Here is a 24,667-nt window from a genome sequence, read left to right on the forward strand (position 1 = left end):
TTATTACTATTTGGAATAACTGGCCTCAGCTTTATCGCTTACTAGATGACCTTCAATAAGCCACTTCCCCTCTCTGGGCCACAATCCCCTCATCTTTCAAAGAGAGACGCTATCTGAAGATCCCTAGAGACTCACTTGGCTGTAACTTAACAGTCGATGATCTGAGACATTTCCTGCCCTGCCCTTTCTAGTACTTCCATCCTCTGAGCCATCCAGACCTCTTCTGGGCACTTCTTTGCTCAGGGATCTCAGGGGACCTGCCCTGATTCTCACCCAGAAGCCCCAGGGATGCTCGGAGAAAGGACACACAACAGATGATGGATGGGAAGGCAGGGAGGGACACAGGCTGCTCATGCCCTATGGACCCTCCCCTCTCAGGGCCCCCACCCTACCCCTCTTGGGGCCCTAGAAGCTACCCCTAGTCACTCCACAGGCAAAGCAGAGGCCCTGGCTCCCAGGAGCATCTCAAGGCATCTCCACCCCTGTCACCTCTCAGCTCTCCACCCCCTTTCCTCTGTCAAATAGAAAGATCTTCGAGTTCTCCTAATTGTACCTCCTTCTAACTCAGACGCTGCAGCATCTTCAAAGGGTGCTTCATTTTCCTTTCAGTGAGTCAAAGAACTCATTCCATGCCAGATAGCCTAGCCATCAAAAAGTCCTTTCTTTCATGGAACCAGACCTGCTAAGCCGGAAGCCAGCATGGCTGAGGGTTTTGGCCTCCCAGGGGACCGAATGGCCCTGTTCTCTTACTGTTCCTGGCCTTACTTCCCAGCCATCACTCCTTTATTGAAACACAACTGGGCTATAAAAGCTGCAAGTATCTTCAGAAGGAACCAGCCCCTTTGTTTTCCAGGTAAAGAGACAGAGCCTCAGAGAGGGGAGGTGACTAAAGATGCCCTAAAGGTTACAAAGCAAATTAGTGGCCAATCTGGGCAGGACCCAAGGCCTGTCTCCCAGGCTAGCACCTTTTGTGACTACATTTCCCTATTTCTTTCACTGGCCTAGATTCTGCCTGGTGAGGCAGAGTCGATCTTATCTGGTGGTTCTGAACCCTGGCTGTACATTGGAATAACCTGGGAAAATTTTTTAAATCCCAGTGCCTAGGCCATGACGTAGCCCAATTAAATCCTGGAGCAAAGTCTCTGCGGGAGGAGGAATATTAGGCATCAGTGGTTTTTCCAGCTTCCCAGGTTGTTCTAATGTACAACCTTTAATCTTATTAGATTAAGTCTAGGCTCAGCGCGCGCACACACACACACGCACACACACACAGTCCTCATACCTGTGATGCCAGCGCTGGGCAACATCTCTCTAGCCCTAGAGGCACTTTGGAGCAGAAAGCATGGCGTGTCATGGCTGGAAGGTACCAGGGAGTGAAACAGCTGTAGTTTCCAAAGGCCCTTCCTTGGAACCCTGGGGTTCTGGGCAGTACCTAAGGGTCACTAGGGTAATGGGGGGGGGGATAGATCCTGGGATTCACCTACTCCCCTCACCCCCTTTAACCTAAGCAGCTTCTCCCTTACTTGTTTTATATATTGGGACTTTTGCACAATGTTTATTTGTCCTTGTTTTTGTTTTATGTTTCTGCAACTCAAAATGTTAGGTATGACTGCGTGGTATGTGACTATATCTCAATAAAATGAAGATTAAAAAAAAATGTTGGGAAACTCATTCCAACTCTCCTATTTTATAGGTGAAAACACTGAGGCCCAGAGAAAGGAAGTCTAAGTGTCCCCCCTACACACACACACACACACACACACACACACACACACACACAGCCCTGTTCTGGGTCTGGTGGGGCCCTGAGTCTGGCCTCAAGTCTTCCTGCTGCACCTGAAGCCCGAAGGGATGAGCTTGGCAGGCTCAGCCTTAGGCAGAGAAGGAACTCAGAGGACTTTCCTGGGCTCCGGGAGCCCAGGGGCAGCCTTATCCCATGAGCAAGGCCAGGGAGGCTCAGAGAGAGCCCAGAGCCCCTACACCACTTGCATGTCTCCCCTCCTCACATCTGCTGGTTGCAATTCATCTACAATAATGGAGCCCCAACTCGGAGCCAAGCAGGGCCGCTGTCTAGCCCTGTGCAGAGTGAGCACAGTGTCAGGCCAAGGCAGCTCAATACAGCAGGAAGAGGGCTATGCCAGGGGCACAGGGAGAGCTGATGAGGGATGGGGTGTGAGAGACACTGAGCTGGCATCCCTCTGTGGCCTTGAGCTTCGAAGGGATTCAGCCCTAGCTCGGGAAGAGGAGAGCTGCCCTTCCAGAGCCTTAGTTTTTACCAGGATCATGCAGGCTAGGAATTCTAAATCACAGACTCTCAGGGATTCAGGGCTCGACCCAAGAACAGGGCATCTGGGAAGATCTCCCCATGACCTCTCAGGGGCACAGAGGAGAGACAAGACCTTGAACTGTCAGCCTGGGTCTGGCAAGAAACAACTGAGGCCCAGCAGAGTCTTTCTGGTGGGTTGGGGTGGAGGGAATAGACCAACCCGATGCAGGTGGGACAGAAGCCCTGGCTGGTTGGCAGAGCTGGGAGGACCACCAAGGCCCAGGCCCCACCCAGCTCTCTGGAAGGGCAGCTCTAGGGAATGCTGCCTGTGAGGGGAAGGGCTGGGAACCTTCTGAGGTGAAGACCTGAAAGGCCAGAGGGACAGACAGACAGACACACACATGCACACCATCCCTGTCACGGTGTGCGTAGTTCAGTCTCCCCCAGACAGACTCCACAGCCTTAGGCCATAGGCCAAGTTGCAAGAGCTCTGGTGGCAGCTGCCCCTTGCCCTGAAAAGGCCCACAGGGCAGGAGCCTTGAGCCCAGGCATTCTCCCCAATGCCAGGGGCAGCTCCTGGAGCTGGAAGGAGCTGTGGCTTCCCTGAGGACAGCCCCCATGGGTCTGAGTGTCTCTGCCTTCCCAGCTCAACAGGACAGGATAGACATTCTTGCCTATAGTCACAAAAAAAGCTGTGAGGCAAGAAGTTCCCTGCGGGGGCTTGACCCAAGCCTGGTCAGAAGCTGTGGGGTGGAAGACCTGAAGAACCAGCAAAGGAAGGAGAGGATCCGAGGAGTAATGCCTGGGGGAAGGCCCCGGGGGAAGGGGGCGTGAACATGAGGAAAGGGTTCTGTCACAGTCATCTAGGAAAGGATCAAAGAGGGAATCCCCCCTCCCTTTTTTAAAATTCCCTTTCCTCCAAGATGCCAAGAGGGCACAGGGAAGCGACTTGTCCTGCAGGGACAACCAGGCCCCAGGAAAGGGAAGATGCAGTTCAGATAAGGGACCCAGACACAGAGAAGACTGGGGACCTGCTAAGGGGACAATCTCCTGGTTGAAAAGAAATTATTTTGCTGATGGTGGGCTCTGCTGCTCTACTTTTCTTGCAGATCTGAAAAACCAGCAATGGGAAGTGCAGCAAGGGAAACTGACATCAGACGTCAGAAGTACTTTCTGCCCAGGATGCAGGCAGAATCTCCTGCTTTGAAGCACATGAGTAAGAGGTAAATCCCTTGAGCCCACCCCAACCCATCCCTAAAGCAGAAAAGCTCTCCAGGCAAAGAACTGACGCTGAGGGGCTGGGTGGTCTTCAAGGATGGGGCAAAGCGGGGTCAAAGGCAGAGTGGACAGTCTAACCCAGCTCCCACCCACAGCCTCTCCCGGCCGCCCAACTCACTGAGCCATGGGCGCCGTTTATAGAAAGGGGGCGGGAGGCCTGCGGTTTTGCAGAGGCTTTGATTTATTGCCTAATGCAGGCAAAGAAGAAAGAAGAGGTTCATCTCTAAACCGGAGTCTTAGGAACGGGACGTGAGTCTCACATCTTCTGAAGGCCCAGCAAACAGAGCCCTGCTCTCTAATCCAGCCTGCAGGTCTGAGCCTGCCACTGGGCACAGACACGCCACCAAGCCGGCCGCCTGCACCGCGCGGCTGGTTCAGAATGCCTCTCCCCCACCCCCAGCCCGGGGCAACAGTGTTTATGGGGAACAGGATAGACAGAGAGAGGAGGCAGAAAGAACAAGAACTGAGAGGCAGGGAGCCGAGGGGCAGAGAAAGGGAGGCCAGAGGGAGACAGAGAAGGAGAATGAGTGAGAGGTAAGGAGACCGAGGCCGGGACGGAGACAGGAGAGACCCAGAGCAGAGCAGAGAGGGAGGGAAGGATGAGAGAACCGAGAGCCCTGGGAGTCAGAGACGGTCGGGGGTGCCAGAAACAGAATCAGTGTCGGAGGCCAGTGACCAACAACAGGGAAAAAGGAGAAAATGCTGAGACGTGAACTGTGGACTATGGATCAGTTGGAAGCCAGAAGCTCATGAACCAAGGGGGCAGGGCCACTGCTAGCTTTTGAGAAAATCAGAAAAAAAAATACCCCTTCCCAGTGGATGCAGCCCCATGCCAGGACACAGGACTGGATTTCAGCCCCTTCTCACCCCCTCAGCCAGATGCTCTTTTGCAGTAAACAACCTGCTCAACTGTACAAAGAAGACCTGCAAGCCATGTCAGGGCTGAGGGAGTAGCAGAGCTGAGGAATGGCTCACAACTTTAGGCAAGTCCAAATGCTTGTTCCTTTGCTCCAGGATCAGCCCTCAAAAGCCTCATTTTCTTCCCAAACCAGCCCCTGTAGTGACCTGCCCTCCCCAGGAGCCTTTCCTATCAACCTTCAGACTCTATGCACCCCCCACCCTGCCTCCCTTTACATCACCCATCATGAGAACATAAGGAGCTGCTTGGGAGGACGGTCTCGGTTGAAACAAGGTGACTCTTAGGTTGAGATGGAAGAAGATGGCGCTGCAGATTTACCTTCTCTAAAAAGGGGTATCAGATAATGGCAAGGGGAGGTGAGATGAAACAATGTAAGCTCCTCTCCAACTCTCTCTTTCCTTTTGATTCAAAGGGAAGGTGAAAGGAGCTCGAAGGAAGAAGGCTGAAGACTGATGGAGTGAGCGTAAAAACTCAGTGCTGCAGCCAGAGAAGCCTCAAGAGGAAGAATGGCAGGAAAAAACCAATCTGGATTCCTCATCTCCAGAAACTGTCTGATTCTTTTCCTGGCCTGAGAGTTCTCAGGGAGAGCACTTGGGTCTGTAACTGAACTCAGCCCCACAAAGACCTCTGCTGATGGTCACTATTCACATTTCCAAAAAAAAGGTGCTTCTCTACCCTATAGAATGGCCATAAATATCATGTGCAACTGTTTGTTTACAAATCATAGTTTCTTACAGACCAGGTAAAAGCAAAGAAATGGAAGTAATAATTGGAATTAGAAATGAAGATAAAGAAATGATAAGCAAGTCAATAGCAAACCAAGACTCAGGTTATAACACTTTGATTTTACCACAATTTTCAATGTCCTGTCTCTATGGAAAATGAGGTATACCTATACTTACAGGATTTTCAGGCTGTAGAGACCAGAGAAGGCTTGTCCCGGGATGTGTGAGAGATGGTTCCCAGAGAGACGTCTGCCAATCAGAGAAAACAGGTCAGTGACTGTGTCAGGCAACTCAAGGAGGGTGACCACCAGTAAGTGTCTTGGATCTGGGAGGGGAGGATGGTGGTCACAAGTACCATTTTTGGAGGACCATCATGTGTGAAATCCTTCACATATATTATCTCACTTAATTCTCACAATAATCCCATAAGGTGCCTATTATTATCCCCAAATCACAGATGAGGAAACTAAGGCTCAGAGAGGCAAAGTGACTTCCCCGCAAGGGGAACTGAGCTGATCAGTGGCAGAGCTTGCTGTTCTCCCCAGATAAGACTGACTTCAAGCCCCACATTCTCTCCACAGTGCTACAACCTCTCCTGTGTTATCTGTACCCACCACCCTACCCTCAATGACTTAACTGGATCGGATGGTGTCGCCAGCAGAGGTTAGATACAGATAGGGGTGTGTCTGTGTCTCCCTATGCCCTAAACTACACAGCTAACCCTACTAATCCAGGAGGGTGAGGAAATGGGGTGTTCTAATTAGTTTAACATTCTGTGCTAATTAAGCATTTCCATGTTTGTCATAGAGTGATCACTAATTTTCAAAGAAGCCAATGCAATGAAATACACTTAATGCATATACTTAATGCTAAAACTTGACTGAGCAAAGTTTAATTGTGGATGATTTAGAAAGCACTCCTGGATCTCTCAAGTCCCCAAGGACATTATAATGTGCATCGGTTCCTACCAAGAGGCTTGCAGATGCAGAGAGTGTGCTGACATACCTCAGAAGCTATTTTTTAAAAATATATCTCTAACAGTAAAAAGTGGTTTCCAGGGGTTCAGGGGGAGAGGGGAGATAGGGCATTTTTAGGACAGTGAAACTACTCTGTATGATACTATAATTACGGGTATATGACATTACGCATTTGTCAAAACCCACAGAACTGTACAATACAAAGAGTGAACCCTGATGTAAACTACGGGCTTTGGTTAATAATAGTGTATCAATATTGGTTCCTCAATTGTAACAAATGTACCATACACAAGATGTTAATAATAGAGGAAACTGCTCTAAAAAATAAAGTCTATTAATAGTGAACTATAGTAATGAAAATGTTCTAAAATTGATTGTGATGATGAATGCACAGCTATGTGATGATACTGTGAGCCGTTGATTGTATACTTTGAATGGGATGTATGGTGTTTGAATATATCTCAATAAACTTGCATTTTAAAAAGTGAAATATATACAACACAAGTCTCTTTATTTGACATCTGCTACTTAAAAAGAAAAAAAAAAACAGTACATGCAAACTCATCTGGATATTTGAGGTCCCCAAGGCTGGGTTCTATAGGTGGGCACTTGTGGAAGGATCCTTAGATGGGGACCTTAGAATGGGTCCAGCCCCCTCTCAGGGAGTGGAAAATGGAAGGTCAGGCTTAAATTCTCTGGTGATGCTCCATGCATGTCCTGCCCCAAGCTCCTTGACTTTTGCTCCTGCTTTTCATTCCCACCCAAGCTGTGTCACCCCCACCCCAGAGAGCCCCTCCACCATCTCTTGCCCTGTCCAGTTCCTTTGAAAACTTGCTTAATACTCCTCCTCCAAGAAGGCTTCCCTGACCACCTGACAGCCTGCCTGCCCACGCTGACCACCCCCCACCACAGAATGCCCTGAGCATGTACACCAGCAGCTCCAGCCGGCTGCTTACTGGCTGCCCACACAGCTCTTCTGCCCCAGCCCTGGAGCTCCCTGTGCTCAGCAGGCAGCCCTTTTATCTGTTCTCCCCGTAGCACCTTTAGTTGGCCTTTCACCCAAAAGAAGCCCAAAGGTACTTGGTCTGGGGGTTTGATGGTATCATCACCCCAGCAGGGGTAGGTAACTGCATCCTTGAGGATCACTGCAGGATGGAGGTGGGGAGAGGTATTACGGCAGGAGTGGAGGTGACAATAGACGTTTTCAGGGCCTGGAGGCCATGGTTTGCACAGTTTAAGCAAAACTTAGCAGAGCCCCAAGGATCTTTGGTGATGTTAAGATTGAGACTAGGCTAATGTAGGCAAGAAAGGATGAGATCTGAACCGGGGAAATGGTGATGAGGCATATGGGACAGAGGTGAGAGAGGAGTTGAAGGCTTCCTTCAGTTTTCTCCATCTCACTATATGGCACAGGTTGGGGAGTCCAAAAACCTACACACCACCCTTTAGAGCTCATACTCCCCCACTCCACTCCTCATCCATCCATCACCAGTCATTTGTATTTTAACTCCTAAATACTTTTGAATCCATCTACTTCTCACCATCTCCATTGCTTTTCACTCTCTTCTATGTTGTCACCATTTCCCTTCTGGGCTTTCATAAAAGAGCAAGTATCCACCCTAAATCTGTTTGTCCCTTCCCTTCCACCACTATTCCCTGCCCATTTTCCTCATTATACCTAGTGATTTTTTTGGGAGGGTGTGATTTTTTTATTTATGAGATATGAATGACATACAATAAACTATAGATATTTGAAGTATACAGTTTGATAAGTTTTGACATGTGTATACACTGGTGAAACCATCATCACAATCAAAATAGTTAGCCATCCATCACCCCCAAAGTTTCCTCATGCTCCACCCCTCTCACCCCTACCCAGCCCCCACTCATCCCTGGAGAATCAATGATCTCATCTGTGTTTTCTAGAGTTTGTACGAAAGGAATCATATAGCATTTTTCTAGAATTTTGTAGAAACGGAACCATATAGCATATATTCTTTTTGTTAGGGTTCTTTTGCTCAGCATACTTATTTTGTTGTGCATATCAATGATTCGTTTCTTTTCATTGCTTGGTGGTAGTCCACTATATGGATATGCCACAGTTTGTTTGGCTGTTCACCTGTTGGTGCATATTTGAGTAGTTTCCAGGTTTTAGCTATTACAAATAAAGCTATATTGAACATATATTAATAAAAAAAAAAAAAAGATTGGAGCTAGGATGAAAGTAAGGATTAGGAGCAGAGCAACCTGGCTTCCCAGAGCAGACCAGTCGAACACTCTAACCGAGGAGATGATTTATATATGACAGTAGAAAGCCAGACTTAAGGATTCGAGGCAGAGAGCAACCAGACCAACCACTGTGGGCAGGGATCAATCAGGGAGGGCTTTGTGGAGGAGGTGGGCCTTGGTACTCAGAGGGATAGGATGTGCCTGGGTGGAAAGGCAGTGTGAGTGCCAGGTTGGAGGGATGCCATGATCAAAGGCAGGAGGGGAAATCAGGGATAGGGGGCAGGACTGACCTGACTGAAGCAAAGTTGGCCAGGTAAGGCTCCGGGCTGATGAGATGCACCTCAAAAGCATAAAGAGAATGTTACAAAGGAGACAGGAGACCTGTCAGTTAAGGGGCTGGTGAACCCCCAGATGTGAAGGGACATCTATGGTGATAGCCATGAGAACAGAGACAAGAGGTAGAGGTGAGACAGTTCAGAGAAAGAACTAGCAGACTTGGGGAGTGGCTGGTTATGACGGTGAGAGCGAGTCAAAGATGACATCCAGGGAAAGAGGAAAAGCTACAAGGAGGAGATGGCTTCAGGGAGATTTTAAGAGTTCCTATGCAATGTGGTCCTGCACTGCTGCCTTTGGATCCACACCTGAATACCGTTGCTCTCAAGGAAGCCCCTTCTTCTCTCTTGAGCTCCATGGGGAGCCCTGGTTCCTAAGCCAAAGCCCAGCCTCCCAGGCCCAGCTGCGCCAAGCATCTACTCACAGCTCCTCCAGAAAGCGCAGGTGGTGGAAGAGGCCAGGTTGCAGCTCGGTGATGTTGTTCATGCTCAGGTCTCTGCGTGGAGACAAAACGGGAAGGAACTGTGAGCTGCCTGCCTGTGCCATCCTGCACTGTCCAGCTCCAAACCCACTCACCTCATCCCTGCCAGAGCCCCAGGATGTCCCGGACCCCACCCCACGCCACCCTTGCTCCAAAGCCAGTCTGGCAATGCAGGCTGCATTCTCTAAGAGTGAGAACTGGGCTGGGAATCAGGCCTCTGAGGCCATTTGTGTGTTGTGTTTATACAGTCACTCCATTTTCCCTCTGCCTTGCACACTGCCTTTGTGGACACCCCTGGGCCTCGTGTTAAGGTCCATGAAGGGAGAGGACCTGCGCGTAAAAGGAAAAGCCAGAGAAAAATTCATAGAATTTCAGAGCAGGAAGGGAGGGGCCACCTACTACCTTATCCACTCTTTTTACCAAGAAATCACTGCCCTCCCCATCTACAGAGCAGGCTTGGACGATAGTCACTGTGGGTGTGAACACCCCTGGAGTGCCCCTGGAGCTTCCCCTTTTATTCAACCACCAGAGCCAGTGGGATTTCACTGCTGAGCGGCCCTGCCCCTCTCTCTCCTGTTTGGTCCCCACCTCCCTTAGCCTCCTTCCACAGTTCTCAGACTGGAGGACATGACCTCTGGCCACCACCACAGAAGATGCCCAGAGCCCTAAATGGTGAGATGTGAAGACCCTTATCCCTGGATGGATTCCCAGCCCCAATCCCTCCAACCTCCCCTGGTATCTGAGAGACCCTGTGCATGGTTTCAGCGTCACGTGATCATCATGGTAATAACAGCTGACATTTACTGGAGGCCTTCTCTGTGCCAGACAGTAGCTAAGCTTTACCCAGATAACCCCACTCAATTCTAACAACCACCCCCAAGTAAGTTCAATTGTTATCTCCATTTTACATTCAAGAAACAAAGAGGAAAGAGCACTGAGCTTGGAGTCAAAAGACCCCGAGTTCAAATCTCCCCTTCCAGCGTCACCTGTAAGACCTCGGGCTCTTCACCTCTATGACGCTTGGGTTCCTCATCCGTAAAAGTGGGACTAGTAAGACCACACTCACAGGATCTTTGTAAGGACTAAATGAGCTCGAGCTTGCACACTGCCTAATAAAGAGAACATCCACCATAAATATTTGTTTTCTTTCCTTCCACCCTTCCCTCTGTGTCCTGTGGGCAGTGGCCCCAACCCACAGGCCTGGGGGCAGGTGGGGAGGAGTCGGTGCCTTAGTTTGTGGGTCCTGCCCTGTGGTATATTTTCCTCTCCATCTGTGCCTGGGTGAATGGCCCAGGTGTGTGCAACGTTCGGGCTCCAGCCTATCTCAAACCCCTAAGAGCAGCTTCCCGCTCCTGCCTGCCCCTGGGGGGACACAGACATGGGCCCAGTCCAGACCACCACACCGCTAGGCCTGGCCCCAGGCCTCCTGCAGCTCTGTCCCTTCCCTAGAATGCATTTGCTCCCTCTAACCTCGGTGTCTCCTTTTCCCCTCCTAAGAAATGCGGGAGCCTTATGTGCATGCTCAGAAAGGCAGGCTGGGGCCAAGTGCTGATGGTGGGGAAGCATGTGCTTTGGAGCCAGGTTCCCATCTATAAAAAGACTGTTTAGTCTCAAATGCTTTATCTTTGATAAAGACTTGGGCTCCGGACTCCATGTCCTCTAAGGAAGGAAGACATTCCATGCAGGGTAGAGACCCAGCTCCCATATGCAGGCAGAGGGGCCACCGCTAGGAAAGGAGCAGAAGGCACAGCAGTTTTGGGATCGGCCCTGGTTTAAGGCAGGAGAGAAGCAGAACCAAGAGAAGCTTTTTAAGCCAGGGCTTGGTCATCACGGTGTTTGGGGGTTCCGCTAGCCTAGGGTCCTGGCTGAAATGTGAAGATACGGGGTACACTGGGCAGTGGCTTGGGGAAAGTCTGGTGATGCCCACAGAAGCCCAGGCTGCAAAAGGCTGCAGCAGAACCTGGGTCTGCTCGGGCTCCGCCCCCTCGAGTCCCAAGCCCGGCTCACCCTCGGCAAAGCAGGGAGGTGCAAGGTGCTGCAAAAACGATTACCTCTAAATATTTACCCGGCACATATCTGGACGTGTCTCCACAGGAGTGGAGCAGGAGTTCAAGGAGCATGCGGGGCACGTGACTCAGGCCTCATCATTCAACTGTCCCTCCAGGGGCCGCGCCTCAGAGGCTCTGATGTCGCTCCATGCCCGCCCCCCCTGACTCCCTTCACCCCACCACCCTGACTAGCGGCCTCATTGTTCTCCCCTGGAGAGGAGGGGGCTCGCACCCCCCTACCTGCCACACCTGCCCGCCCCCACATCCTGCCCTAACACAACACAAGGCCCAGCCACAGTGCTCGGGGAGGGCAGGGGGCAAGGCCGGGGGTGGGGGGAGCCCCATTCAGGCAGGGCCCTCTACAAATGGAAAGGTGTGAGGCTGGTGCCAGGGAACAGGGAAGGAAGAGGAATGTGCACAGCTGGAAGAGGGAGGAGAGATGGAGATTTCAAAGCTGAGATCCTCCAAGCTGATGCCACAGGCCCCTGGGAAAGGGCCCTGTGCCCTGCTGCGGGGGAGGCCATCTCTGGGCAATGACACAGAGGAAGGAGGCAGGCAGGAAGCTCTGAACCCAGGAGCTGTCCCGTAAAGCTGGTTGTGGGACCCTACTGTCCTGGGAGACATTCAGGCTCTTCCTGGACCCAGGAGAAATACAAGGGCACCCTGATCTTAGGGTGCCAGGGGTTCGATTGTGGCTGCATTTGCTTGGCTTCAGGGACTTGTAAGAATGTACATGTGTGGTGGGAGCTTATGGATGTGTTTGTCTTGTGGGTTACTGGGCATGCGTGCACCACATGTGGGGGCTCACGGGTACATATGCCCATGTTCCGGTTGGAGTGTTGGGCTGTCAAAAAGTCACAAACTTTCTTGAAGCATCCACCTATGATAAAGACATAAACTCTTTGGGAGAAATGAGCAGCCTCACCTAAGTCTCACCCTTTAGACCTGGCAAAGCTTTTTCAGCTCTGTGGCCTTGACAAGCCTGGTTCCTTCTTCGGGCCTCAGCTCTCCTGTTCTGTCTCCTGGCCCCAGGGAGCAAAGGGCACCCAGTGATGTGGTTTTGGGGAGTTCAACCTCTGCTCAAATTGGATACCTGATGCCTGAACTCAGGCTGCTCCACCACCCGTCACCCTAGGGCCACCACCCTCTCCTCACCCACCCACACCCACAATCCTGCTCATCAGGGCTGGCTTCGTGGGTGCGCCACCTGCGCAGTCACTCGGGGACCCGCACTCTGAAGGGCCCTGGGCCTGACTTCATTCTCTACTTTCACCTTTTTTAAATTCTTAATTATTGATGAACAAGGGGCCCTGCATTTTCATTTTGCCCTGAGCCCTGCCAATGGCGTAGCCAGCCCTGCTGCTCTCAAGTGAACAGGCAGGGACTGTGGAAATGGGTGGCACCCCCATCCTAAAGCCTTCTTCCCCGCAGCCCTGGGGAAGACAAGGCCACAGTGGGAGTGGGGGAGGGTCAGTGGGGCAAGGCTGGGGGAGCGGGGAAGGGCAGGGGGAGCAAAGAGGGGCAGCCCTGAGCACAGGAAATGGAAGTTTCTGGCTGCACATTAGGAAAATGTTCTCAGCGCTTCACCCTGTGAGGCAACCAGACCACCCAAGAAAGCGGGGTGAGGCAGTGTCACCATGGAGACACGGAACAGGTTTGATAAGAAGGAGGATGCTGGGGAATGGAGAGGGCAGGGAGCAGCAAAACTTGAAGCTGGAGGTGGTGCGGGTGGGGGGAAATGGGAGACCTGCCCTCCACGGCAGTCTGGCCAACAGCCATGGGCTTGTGGGGGCTTTATTCTGTTCTGCGTTTTTCCGATGGCAGGAAGAATCAGCAAACCACCAAGCCGGTGCACTCTGCTGGGGCGGGCCTGGGAGGACTGTCCCCACCTCGCTGGAGAAGGGGCGGAGGAGGCAGGGCTTCTTCGCTGCTGTCTCAGCGGTGGGCTCAAGTGGCCCTTCTCTGCAGCCAGGATAAGGTCAGGGACGTGGAAGACGAGCCCCTGCCCCAGGCACGGCTGTGCCCCCTGTTCCCCTCTGCTCTAAGGCAGGGTTGGCGCAGTGTCCTCTGTGTCCCTGTAGTATTCCGGACATGCTCACTCAGCCACAGGTACAGCAGTCACCATATGCCTCGTGCTGTGTCTGCCTTTATTACCCCAGAACCACCACGATTTAGCTGTGTGACTTGATCATGTCACTTGACAACTCTGAGCCTCCATTTTCTCATTTGTAGTATGGGAAAATAATAGAACTTACCTCACAAGGGCTATTGTGAGAATTAAATGAGTTAATAAATGCAAAATAGTGCTTAACAAACACACTTTATTATTAATATTATACTCCTCTAACTGGATAATAATTATTAGTATATAATGATACATATAATTACGAGCTCCTTCAAGGCAAGGACTTATCTTAGTCATCTTTGTAACCCCCAATGCATTCATTTGAATGTTTATTGGATGCCCCTATTTGCCAGGCACTCCACTAGAATAGAGGCATATGGATATATGGTGAAGCCTCCTTCAGCTTCTGTACCTGTGGCTAACAGACATTGCTCTAGGGAAGTTCTTCCTGATGTCTAATTTGAATGTCTCCTGCTGTTGCTTTAAGGACAGAACCTGTATAAAGAACCTACTCAGTGCTTAGCTCCAAGTTGGCCCACACTTCATGAAGTCTGTTGTTACTGATGGTTACTGTTCTCTTTTAATTTGTCATCCTCTAGAGAAAGTACAAGCAAGGTCCTGCCCTGAAGAATCTCTCCAACCTCTAAGATGGAACTTCAGGTTTCTCCTTGGCCTTCTCTCAGAGCAACCGTCTCTGGTTAGGGCCTAAGGAGCTGCTACAACCTCCTTCAGGGGCAGCCTTCCCCCATGGAAGCCACAGTGGATGGGTCAAGTGTCCTGCCATGTTGGCAGATGGCTTGGGGGCTGGCAGAGCACAGAACAGGCCAGTGTAGAAAAGCCCAGCAACGGGGCTCCCTACCACCATCGAGGGCCCATAGACAGGTTGGCTGCCAAGGAGAGCATTTGGTGCTGCAAGAACATTTACTAAGTTGATTTGTCAACAAGAGAGACAGATGATGGGCTAGAGAGGAAACAGCGCTGCATTTGGAATCAGGAAGCCCACTTCAATTAGACAAACGCCCAAAGTCCCTTCCAGCCCCAAAGTCGTTAAAAGTTATTTCCTGACTGGCTGCTGTGTGCTCAGCACAGGGCTAGCCACTGCGGGGGGTGGGGGGGTGGGGGGGGTAGAGTGAGAAAAGGCAGGGGGTGGGGGATGGGGGGTGGGGGTAGCAGGATATGGGCACTCAAGGAGTTTACAGTGCTGCTGGGGGAGGATTATTTACTCACAAAGCAACAACCAAAAACCACATTTGTACTCTGCTTTGTGGCTTACAAGATGCTCCTGCACCACTACCCAGTTAAGTTCTAAACTGTGCACCCAAACTCAAGAGTACAACAGAGGGGAAAGAGGACAGATAGGCGGTTGGGGTGTGTACCAGATGGTGAGTAGCTCACAGAACTGGAGCTCAGAGCGGGGAAGGTTCAGGATAACTCTGTGCTACTCAGGGGGGCTCTGTCAGCTTCAAGAACAGGAAGGTTCTTCATTGTGCGGGTTTTAGCATGCTTGGCCCTGACCCATAAGCGTTAGCAGCATCTCCTGGTCACTCCGACGAACAAAACCACCACCCCCACCCCCACCCCGTGCATTTCTAAACACTCCCTGAATGGGAGGTACTTTCCTTCAATTGACTAACGAGGAAACAGATCCAGAGAGGGTCGCAGTGACCCGAGGTCACACAGCAAGTTAATGCAGAGTGGGTGTTAGAATCAGGTCTAACCCCCAGGTGGACACTCTTCCCACCCCACCAGACTGATCTTGTGTTTTCTTATGCAGCTCCTCCACCCAGTTTACTCCCCTAGATGGCACTTCCTTATCAGAGATGACTTGGGTACCAGCTATCTTTGAGATTCCAAATGCACAAGTTGACACAAAGTTCTTTTGGATTTTTGCAGTTTTCATTATTTTCCAAGCAAGGGAGTATACTTCAATCAGGAGAAGATGTATCTATCTTCACACACAGAACAGCACAGCAGGTTCTCTTAGGCTTTGCACAAAGTCCTGCATGAGAACAATGCCGTATTTTTAAATAAAAGGGCTATTGCTTTATTCTGTCATTTCTTGGCTGCCCTTGAGGTAACAAGAATGCCTCCCAGCCTTCCCAGAGTGGCAGGAGGGCTTGCTGTGGGGTGGGGTAGGGGAGTAGTAAGAGGGAGACTAGAGGTATTGGCTCCTGGAGTTGGGCGTTATTTGCGAGAGGAGAGAGAATCAGGAAGCTGCTAAGCAAAGGCAAAGCCGTGCTGGTTAGGCTGAACCAGGGGGAGACTGGAAACCGAGAGAATCACCAGAAGGTGTCCCAACTAATCCAGGTGGGGCTGGGAGGGGTGAAGGCTGGATAAGGAGACATTCCTAAAAGTCAGGTAAGAGAAAAGCAAGATAGAAATGTTTTTAGCTCTGGGATAAAAGACCATAGAGATCATAAAACTTCACTCACTGGTATCACAACATTTCATGAATGTGATATGGGTCCCCCCAACTCTGATGGCAGAAAGGAGGCCAAGGCAGAAAGAGACCCAGGATGGGTCCAACCCACTCAAAAATGCTAGCTTTGGGGAAACATGGTTGGTGCCATCAGAAGCAACTTCGGGTTTAACCCTATGGTTCCAACTTCTCGTTGGAAAGGGGAAATCTGATGGCAACAGCATGACAGTGGCACAGGTGCCTAGGCAGAACGAGGGAGGGGACAAGCAACAGAGATAGACACTGAGTCCAGGGCTGTCCCTGACCCCAGCCCCCCCAGGGGATTCCCTTTGGGAGGGAGTCAGGCCCATCCTTGGCTGAGGGGACCTCTCTGGCTCTGAGGGGACCACCAGGGTGGTCTGCAGAGACCCTGAGTCCCAGTTGGTGTGTTAAGGCAAAGCAGGTCCTGCCCCACGTCTTGGCCCCTGAGAGCATGTGTTGGGCAGTTGAGAGTCCTGCCGGTGGGAGCTGTCCCTCTGCCTGTGTCCAGCACCAGGTGAAGGTTCTCAAGAGCAAAGCATGGCACAGGGATTGCGTAATGCACATGTGTGTTGCTCCTCCACGGCTCCCTCCTCCTTGCCAAGTATGCCACCCATGGGCAGAGAAGTTAAAGGGCCCCAGGCCTCCTGGGCCCAGTCAGGGCCACAATGTGGCCTGAGGGCCCACAAGCATGAAGGGGCAGAGCGTCTGGAAAGCACTGAATGGGCTCTGGACCTCCTCTCCTCTCTGCCTCCTCTCTAAGAGACGCCATAGACCCGCGCTGTCCAATACAGTAGCCACTGGCCACATGGGACGATTTAAATTTAAACTCATTAAAATTAAATCAAGTGAAAACTTCAGTTCCTCTGTCGTGCTAGCCACGTTTCAAGGCTCAATAGCCACCCGTGGCTAATGGCTACCGTATCGGATGGTGCAGATAAAGAACACCTCCCTCATCACAGAGAGTTCTGTTGGACAGCGTCAGTACAGGCTGCGGTCAGGCTGACCTGTGTTTGGTTCCCAACTCTGCCAATTCCTGATCGAGTGACCTGAGCCAGATACTTCATCTCTCTCTGCCTTTGTTTCCTCACTGGGAAAGTGCTCAGCCAGAGCCTGGCACATGGTAGTTAATACATGTTACCTGTGAGCTCTGCTACCTAACTCTCCACCCATTCCTCAAGGCTCAGCTCAAGTGCCTCCTCCCACAGGAAGTGTGTGACCTTCCACCATTCATTCAACCACCCAGTCATTTGTTCAGTCAACAAACACACTGTGCTAGGGAGCAGACCACAGAGACCAATAATACATGAACCCTGATCTTAAACAGCACAGTCAAGTGGGGGCAATGACAAGAGCAGATAATTTACAAATCCAAGTGACAAGTGCTGGGACCAGGGCCTGGGTGTCACTGGGCTTCCCCAGACTAATCCCTGTGGCCTTTTGACTCTGATCCCTGAGGATTCGGCCACAAAGACAGGCCAGCCACATGATCGTGTCCTCGATTACAAACTGTCATCTCCAGGTCTTGGATTGGCTCATTCATGCGACTGGTCTGGAGCTCCTCTATGACTCCCAATTACCTATCCTGGTAACACACACACACACACAAACACACACACACCAGCTTAAAGATCCATTTTCTATGCAGCAACTGAGGGGTAGGTACCCCACAACCTGGGCCCTGGCCAGAGGGCTGAGTGAGGTATGGGAAACAGACCTGATGCATGAGGAAAACAGAATACGCCCAGCACGTGGAAACAGCAGTGGAGGACTTGCCCACTTAATCCTGCCTGGCTCCAGGCTCCTCTGACTTGTCGGCTCTTTTCCAACCCTTATTCTGACCTCTAGCTCTGTCTAGAAGTCCACCATTGTTGTCCGTGTGGGTATGTGAGTGGGAATTCTGTCTGCTCTATTGGACTACAAGCACCTTAGTGAGAAGGGTTGTTTACTTCCCATTAGACCAGACCTCCCCAAGAGTGAGAACTGTGCCTCCCTCCTCAGACCAGGAACTCTCCAAGCTCCGCATCAGGGTCCTCTAGGAGAGGGCTGGGTGGAGTGGGGAGCAGAAGGTGGACACAGGTGGGAAGAGCTGGGCAAGCACAAGGAGCAGGGAGGTGGAGCCTGCTTTGTGTGCCGACCACAGCTCCCAGCCCTGTTTGTTTAGCTGAAGCTCCTTGTCCTGCTGCCTTTATTTCACTGGATATACAGGTGGGTGTGTCTGGGGGAAAACCAGAAAAAGGCCCCTCTATTCAGATTCCCCCCACCCCCACATCCCAGACGCAGCCTTGACTTCACATCAGGACACCCTCCTCCCCTTTGCATCCCAGCAACTCAATTCAATACACCCGCTACCACCGCCATCCCCACCATCGTTATGCACATTGAAGAGCACCCAACCACCCACCCACCCACCCAAACCACGGCAGCACGAAGGGGCCCAGTCATATCCCAATCCCAATTTGCATCTACTGGAAAAGAGCAGAAAGTTCAAGTTCAGAGCACATCTCATGCAATAATATAATAATATTACACCTTTGCTGGGTCAGACACTGCTGCTAAAAGCTGTACTGACTGATCCATTTTGCAGATGAGTCCTCAGGGCTCAGCAAAATTAAGGTTCATCTAATCCCAAGGTCAGGGATCTTCATCCAACCCCATCCCTCTGCCTCTCCCAGGGCCCCCTCCATTTGAATGCCTTCTGCAGGTTTATAGAGCTGATCTCATTTAATTTAATCCTTCAGGCCAGGAAGTGAGGCATTATTTTTTCCCATTTTAAATGAAGAAACGGAGAGTCGGAAATATCAAGTTACTTCCCCCAAAATCATGGTTCCTAAGTGTCAGCCGAACCAACGCCGGTCCATTCTGTCGAACCCCAGCAGCACCCACGACGTCGTAAGCAAAAGAGCGGCTCGCTGCCCGCAGGTACCAGGCTCGCGCCCCCACCGCTCCCCACCCGGGCCCGCCCGGCCGCGCCCCTGCGCACCCCCTGCCCGCCCGGGGGCTGAAAGGGCCCGGAAGTGGGGAGGCTGCCGGAGGTCCTGGAACAAAGAGGGGGATTAAGGCCGTCCCAGAGGACCCCACCCGTCGCGTCGGCCTTTGGGTTCCGCTCTCAAGGGCTGCGCGGACCAGTGGAACTTCCCGGAGCGCAGCGCCCTTCCGCCAAGCCCACCTGGGCGCCCCGCGGCCTGCTCGCCCGGCCCGCGGGAGGTCCTGCCCCGCCCGCACCGCGCCGCTCTCCTGCCTTCCGAGCACCGCCTGGCCCCTGACGCTCCGAATGCCTAGTCCCCAGAGCCGTCCCCTGCCCAGTTCTGCGCGGATCCTCTCCTATCCTCCGCCTCCGGACTTCCCTCTGCCTGGCGCCCCACCAAGCCACCCCTTTCCCCAGCTCCCTTCCTGTTTGGTTCATCAGACTTGTAGTAAGACTAGAGCCAAGATCCAACATCCCTGTCCAGCACGAAGTCCTTCCTGACGTCTAGCCTCATTCTCTCATGCTGCAGTTAGACTGAAGAGTTCACCACCTTCCGTTATAGTGTAGTGATTAAGGTTGTGGACTCTGGTGTCAGACTGCCAGAGTTTGTATCTTGGCCCTACCACTTACCATTTGGCAGTTACTTTTCCTTTCTTGCCTCAGTTTCTGCATCTCTAAAATGTAATATAATAGCACATCCAAAGGGAATTGCTGTGAGTTTTAAATGGGAGAATCCATGTATGGGGGTATTAGCTGTGCCCACCAATTGGCATGAATGCCAGTTAGCACCCCCCCTCACCTGCATTCAACACCCAGATCTTGTCATCATGGAGAGGCAGTACTCTAGGGTTAGGGCAGAGATGGGCTGGGGAGGCTGGGAAGGCTGAGAGCAGGGGAGAGCGTTCTGGGTCAGCCCTGCCCTTAGGAGGCACCAGCTGCTGCTTCTCTCTGGTGCCTCCAAGTGAGTGCCACCTGCCTGAGCCCTGATCTTCTCATCTTTTGATCTTCTGATCTCCAGCCAGGGTCCCCAAGCCAAAGGCATTCCTGTCTCCCCAGCCTCTTCCAAGGAAAGGCAAAGGGCTGGGCTCCCTCCCGTTCTCCCAAGTTCCTCCCTCCCTCCCCAGTGTTGTGTGTGTAACCAGGACTACCACATAGCCCTTGGACAAGGTAGTAGGCAGGTCCCCTCTGAGGTAGCAGGGTTGGAGGTGGGGTGGGGTGCATGGGAAAAGGTTGGACACCAGGGCGACTACTGGGCCTGGTGCCCTGGCCTGGGCTGGACACTACTGGACAGGTGCCTTTGGCCCCAGTTCGTTGTTCCCAGTGCCCTTGTGTGCAGAGCCCTAGCTGCGCCCAGGAGGAGGTATGTGTGAGCTGGGGTATATAGAAGAGAGGAAGGAGGGGACACACCTTGCCCTCAGGAAGCCTCAGCTGGAAGGAGAACAAATATAGAACCGCAGACATAGTTGGACAGAGCCTTGATGTCAGTGCTGGAGGAACCTCAAGTACCTAAGGGTCCGGAGACAATCAGGGAGGGCTTCCTGGAGGAAACCTGGCCTGGGGTGGCCAAAAGGGACATGATTAGCAGCAGAAAATGGCCTGAGAGCTTGCTAAGAGACGAGATGAGCTGGGGCACTGAGGATGGCAGTGAAGGTGGGGTGGCCTAGTGGGCTGAGTGGTGGCCACAAAAGGATATGTCCACCTCCTAGTCCCCAGAACCTGTGACTGTTACCTTATTTGGAATAAAAAAGAGTCTTTGCAGATATAATTAGGTTAAGGATCCTGAGATGAGGAGATCATTCTAGATTATCCAGGTGGGCAAATGTTATTATAAGAGACAAACAGAGCAGACACGTACACAGGAAAAGGTAATCCCCCTTCACACAGAATTCAGGTCTTAATTCATCTTGACTCCTCAGAGCCTAGGCAAGTGTCAGGCACATAATGAAAATTCAAGAACCAAAGCCTCGAGCCACCAGAGCCTCCCTCCATCCAAGCTTTGGGGCAGGCACATAACTTTGTTCATCTTAGCTTGTTTGAAACTGGATGGAAATTTTCAAAAGAAGTTTTCTTAAAAAACAAACAAACAAACAAAAACAATAAAGAGAATGAGTAGAAAAGGCAAAAACCTTCTAAGTGGAAGGGTTTATAGAACTGATGTCTCACCCTAATGAAACCCTAGCCTGGCCACGAGCTGGCTTACTGGCAGCTTGAGAAGCTCCCAGCACGGCTCCGTCCTCACCGCAGCCATCTGGGTTGGATGCCACACCTCAGGCTCCTGCCTGCAGTGAAGCCAGGTTAGTGCCTTCCCAGCCCTCTCTCTTGGGGAAGCACCTTTTGCTCCAGTGTGGGTTGGCTTCTGCTCTGCTCCACCTGGCTTCGACCATTCATTTGTTTATTCATTCATTCATTCTCTCACTCATTTCACCAATATTTTTGAACACACATGTGCGAGGCCCTTGTGCTAGCAAGGAAGCACTGGTGGTTCAAGCCTTGCTCGAGAGACTTGCAGCCTGGTTTGGGAAACAGATAAGCAAACAGGAGTTGGAACCCAGGGCGTGAGCCCTGATGGGCACACAGTGGGAAAGCCCCTCTCCCCAGAGTTGAGGGATTAGGAAAGGTTTCTTGGAGGAAGGGACATCAGCCCCTTATATCCTAAATGAAGCCGACGCTTCCCCAACATCCGCCAAAGACTCCTCCCCACAGCTGCAGGCTCTTGTCTGAACCCATTTCTTAACCCCTCTCTTGTACTAAATCAATAGTGATGTCCAAGAGGCTTGCTCTTATAGCCCTTGATATCAACCAACAGTGCATCACCTAATTGCAATTAGGTAAAAGCAGGTCTAGAAGGGTGGGGTAGGGAATGACTGGCCAGAAACTCAGCTGATGGTCTGACATTCCAAGGATAACTTTGGGGCAGTGCTTGGCAAACTTTGAAATGCAGATTCTGATTCAGTAGTGCTGGGGTAGGGTCCCAGGTTCGATGCTGATGCTGCTGGTGCACACACCATACTTTGAGCAATAAGGCGTTGGATTATCCAAGGGACTCGATGGATAAACTTTCCTTTAAACAGCCCCCTATGAATATGCCTTTTTTCAGTCACTTTTTTACTAGGAGTTGACCAGGCTGACCCATAGAGTGTACAGTTTGTGGCTTACACAAGGCACCTGGTCCAGGAACCAACTGGAGGCCGAAATCCTGCCCCTGCTCCACTCACCAACTTTGCCCTCTCCCAGTGTGGTGGGGGCACTGGGAGCAAGAGTGCCTTTTTCTAATTCTCATCGAGGTGCTGCCTGGGCCAGCTGCAGCCCAGGGTGCTGAGGAGCAGGGAGGCTGCAGTGGTGTGCAGGTTCCCGTGGAGGAGCAGGTGGAGGTGCCCAGCTCCCCGCAGCCGTAGGCAGACCCTCCAGGATCCCTGGGACCACAGGGCATCTCCATCTGCTTTCTCTGAGGTTGCCTCTATGGGCCAGGCTCGCTTCCTCCTGGAGTGAAATCCAGTCCATCCCGCCTGTCCCTCCAGGACTAAAAAAGCAAGGTTTAGCCACTGGCTGCCTCCCCTCTGACCAACACAGGAGGGAAATTCAGGGACATTACAGCAGGTAGGAGGAGGGACACCAGGAAGAACCTCCCAGTGATCACATTCCCGAGGAGTCCAACGCTAAAGGAAGTGGCCGCATCTTGAATCACTTGTCTGCCCATCTAAGCTTCCAAACCTTCCCCTCTTGCTCTGCTCTCTACCTCCTACCCCGCCCTGTAGGCTCCAGGGCCGTGCATCAACACTGGTCATGCCAGAGTTCAGGGGTCAGCCCAGGTCTTTCCTGACCCCAAGCTACACCCCCAGCAGGCCCCCCAGGTCCCACAGCATGGTGCTTGTGCACCCTCATGCCAATCTGGACAGCAAAGCTAATTCTTTCTGGCAGGTGGAGGCAGGGCCGGCAGAGGAGCAGGCGGCACCCTGGGCTTCTGCATTCAGAGGAGGGGAGCAGGCAACAAGGCGAGGGCTGGCGTGGCGTCGGCTGGCGGGGGGGCAGGCATTCCTCTTTCCGCTGGCTGCACATAGTAAATGGGGGGCCTTGTTCTGGCCAGGCACGCAGCCCTCCGAGGTGCCAGTGATGGCCATGCCCTGCCCCAGCCCCCGGGATCTCAAGTCTCGTGCAACTCGCAGGGGACCCTGGCACCTCTCTCCTCCCGCAGACCCCTCACCGCTGCCGCACTCACGCTCCTTCTCTCTCTCCCCTCTGCATCTTACTTAACAGGACCCTTTATGTCTGTCATATCCTGGAGTTAGGAACCACCAGCCCACAGGAAACAGGCCCAAAAGGTAGGTCAGAAGACTCGCCCAAAGGTACTCAGCAAGTGGGGGTCCAACACAGACTTCTCACCCCAGAGTCATGATTCCAGTTCCACTGACAGAAGATTTGTGCAGCACCTCATTCCGCGCTATGGAGAAAAGCAGCGGCAGGATGGTGGGAGCAGGGCTCTGAAGGCAGGCAGTACGATTTCCTGGTCTGAAGGACGTTCCCTCCTCCCGTCCCTTCCTGTCCCTGCCCCGAAGTCCTTCAGACCAAAAGGGATCACCATCTTGATGATGAAAACAGAAGGAATTCTTGAGGCATGTTATGAATCACTGGGCACTTCCCTACAAGTGGTCTTATTGTGAATTTATGGCCACTTGGGATGGGAGGCAGGACAGGTGGTATCGTCTTCATTCTACAAACCACAAATCTTAGGCTCAGAGAAGTGAAGGGCAGTACCGGCTACATAATTTATGGGACCCCATGCAAAATGAAAATGGGAGGGTCCCTTGAAACTTATTCAGAATTTGACGATGGTGACAGCAGGGCATTAACCGAAGCACGGGGCCCTCCTAAGCATGAGGTCCTGTGCAACTGCACAGATCACACCCCACAAAGCCAGCCCCGGTTAAAGGGCTTGGCCCAGACCACCCAGCTCACCAGTGCTGAAGTAACTGAGCTGGGGTCCACAGTGGTCTGCGAGGCGAGCTGGTTCCTGGCTCGGGCTCCCCAGGTAAGTGGGGGCAGGGGCCCAGGCCCTGTCCCAATTCTTATTCTCTCTTGCTTTTGTCCTAGACAATAGTCCCCTTCCTTTCTTGTCTCCTCCCAGCCTCCTAATCTGCTCTGTCCACCACAAAGGCGGGGGATTAGTTTACGGCCCTTTCCTGCCTCAACTCTCAGAATCCCGGGACACTTGATCCAGCCTCCCCATCTCTGAACATCCCACACCCCTGACCTGCCCCAGATCTGGAGCTGAGCAGAAGGAAAGACTAAATGCTTGCGCCTGTGCTGTTTATGGCCCTGTCCAGAGTGCCCCCTGCAGGTGGAGACCCATTCTAGGGGTGTGGGGGTGTGGGGGTGGGGGTGTGTAGGGGAGAATGTGATCCTAAGGAAAAGGAATTCAACCATAGGCACAGGCCCTGCCTTCAGGAAGCTTCCAGTCAGAAGGGAGAGGCATCAGCACTGCTTTAAAAGAGCTCCTTTCTCCATCTGATACAAAGAAACACAGCTCCTGCTTTCAGGGAGCCCCAGGTCTAATGAGGCAGACACCCCCTCATCAAATGGACACACACATGTTCACACATACACACACACACCCTACACAGACGTAAGTCTGCAATACTACCTAATATTTTCACAGGAGAGGAAACAACTTCCCCTACACACTAAGCACTCTCCCAAGCAGGATCGTGTTTAATACAACTCCATCAGGGAGAGGTGATTATCCCACCTTCCAAATGAGTATCAACCCGGGTCTTCCAACTTCTCATCCTGGGGTTTTTGCTTTGCAATACAACTGCCTTTCGGTGGGGGTTCCTGCACCTGTTCATGGGTGAGGCATGCACTTCCTTTCCTCCAGGCCCCAGCC

General features: G+C 52.1%; 1 protein-coding gene across 1 annotated transcript in view; it reads right to left on the reverse strand.

Moving 5' to 3' along the window:
- Positions 1–11,327, reverse strand: part of LGR6 (leucine rich repeat containing G protein-coupled receptor 6) — a 101,328-nt gene extending 90,001 nt beyond the window's left edge. The window contains exons 1-3 of the mRNA XM_037812191.1: positions 11,260–11,327; positions 9,152–9,223; positions 5,366–5,437 (exon numbers count right to left, since the gene is read on the reverse strand). Coding sequence (XP_037668119.1) covers positions 5,366–5,437; positions 9,152–9,213 — 134 coding nt within the window. The 5' untranslated portion in view covers positions 9,214–9,223; positions 11,260–11,327. The remainder of the gene's footprint in view (positions 1–5,365; positions 5,438–9,151; positions 9,224–11,259) is intronic.
- Positions 11,328–24,667: the final 13,340 nt, after the last annotated feature.

This window comes from Choloepus didactylus, chromosome 2 (genome assembly GCF_015220235.1).
Source record: "Choloepus didactylus isolate mChoDid1 chromosome 2, mChoDid1.pri, whole genome shotgun sequence".
NCBI classification, from domain to species: Eukaryota; Metazoa; Chordata; class Mammalia; order Pilosa; family Megalonychidae; genus Choloepus; species Choloepus didactylus.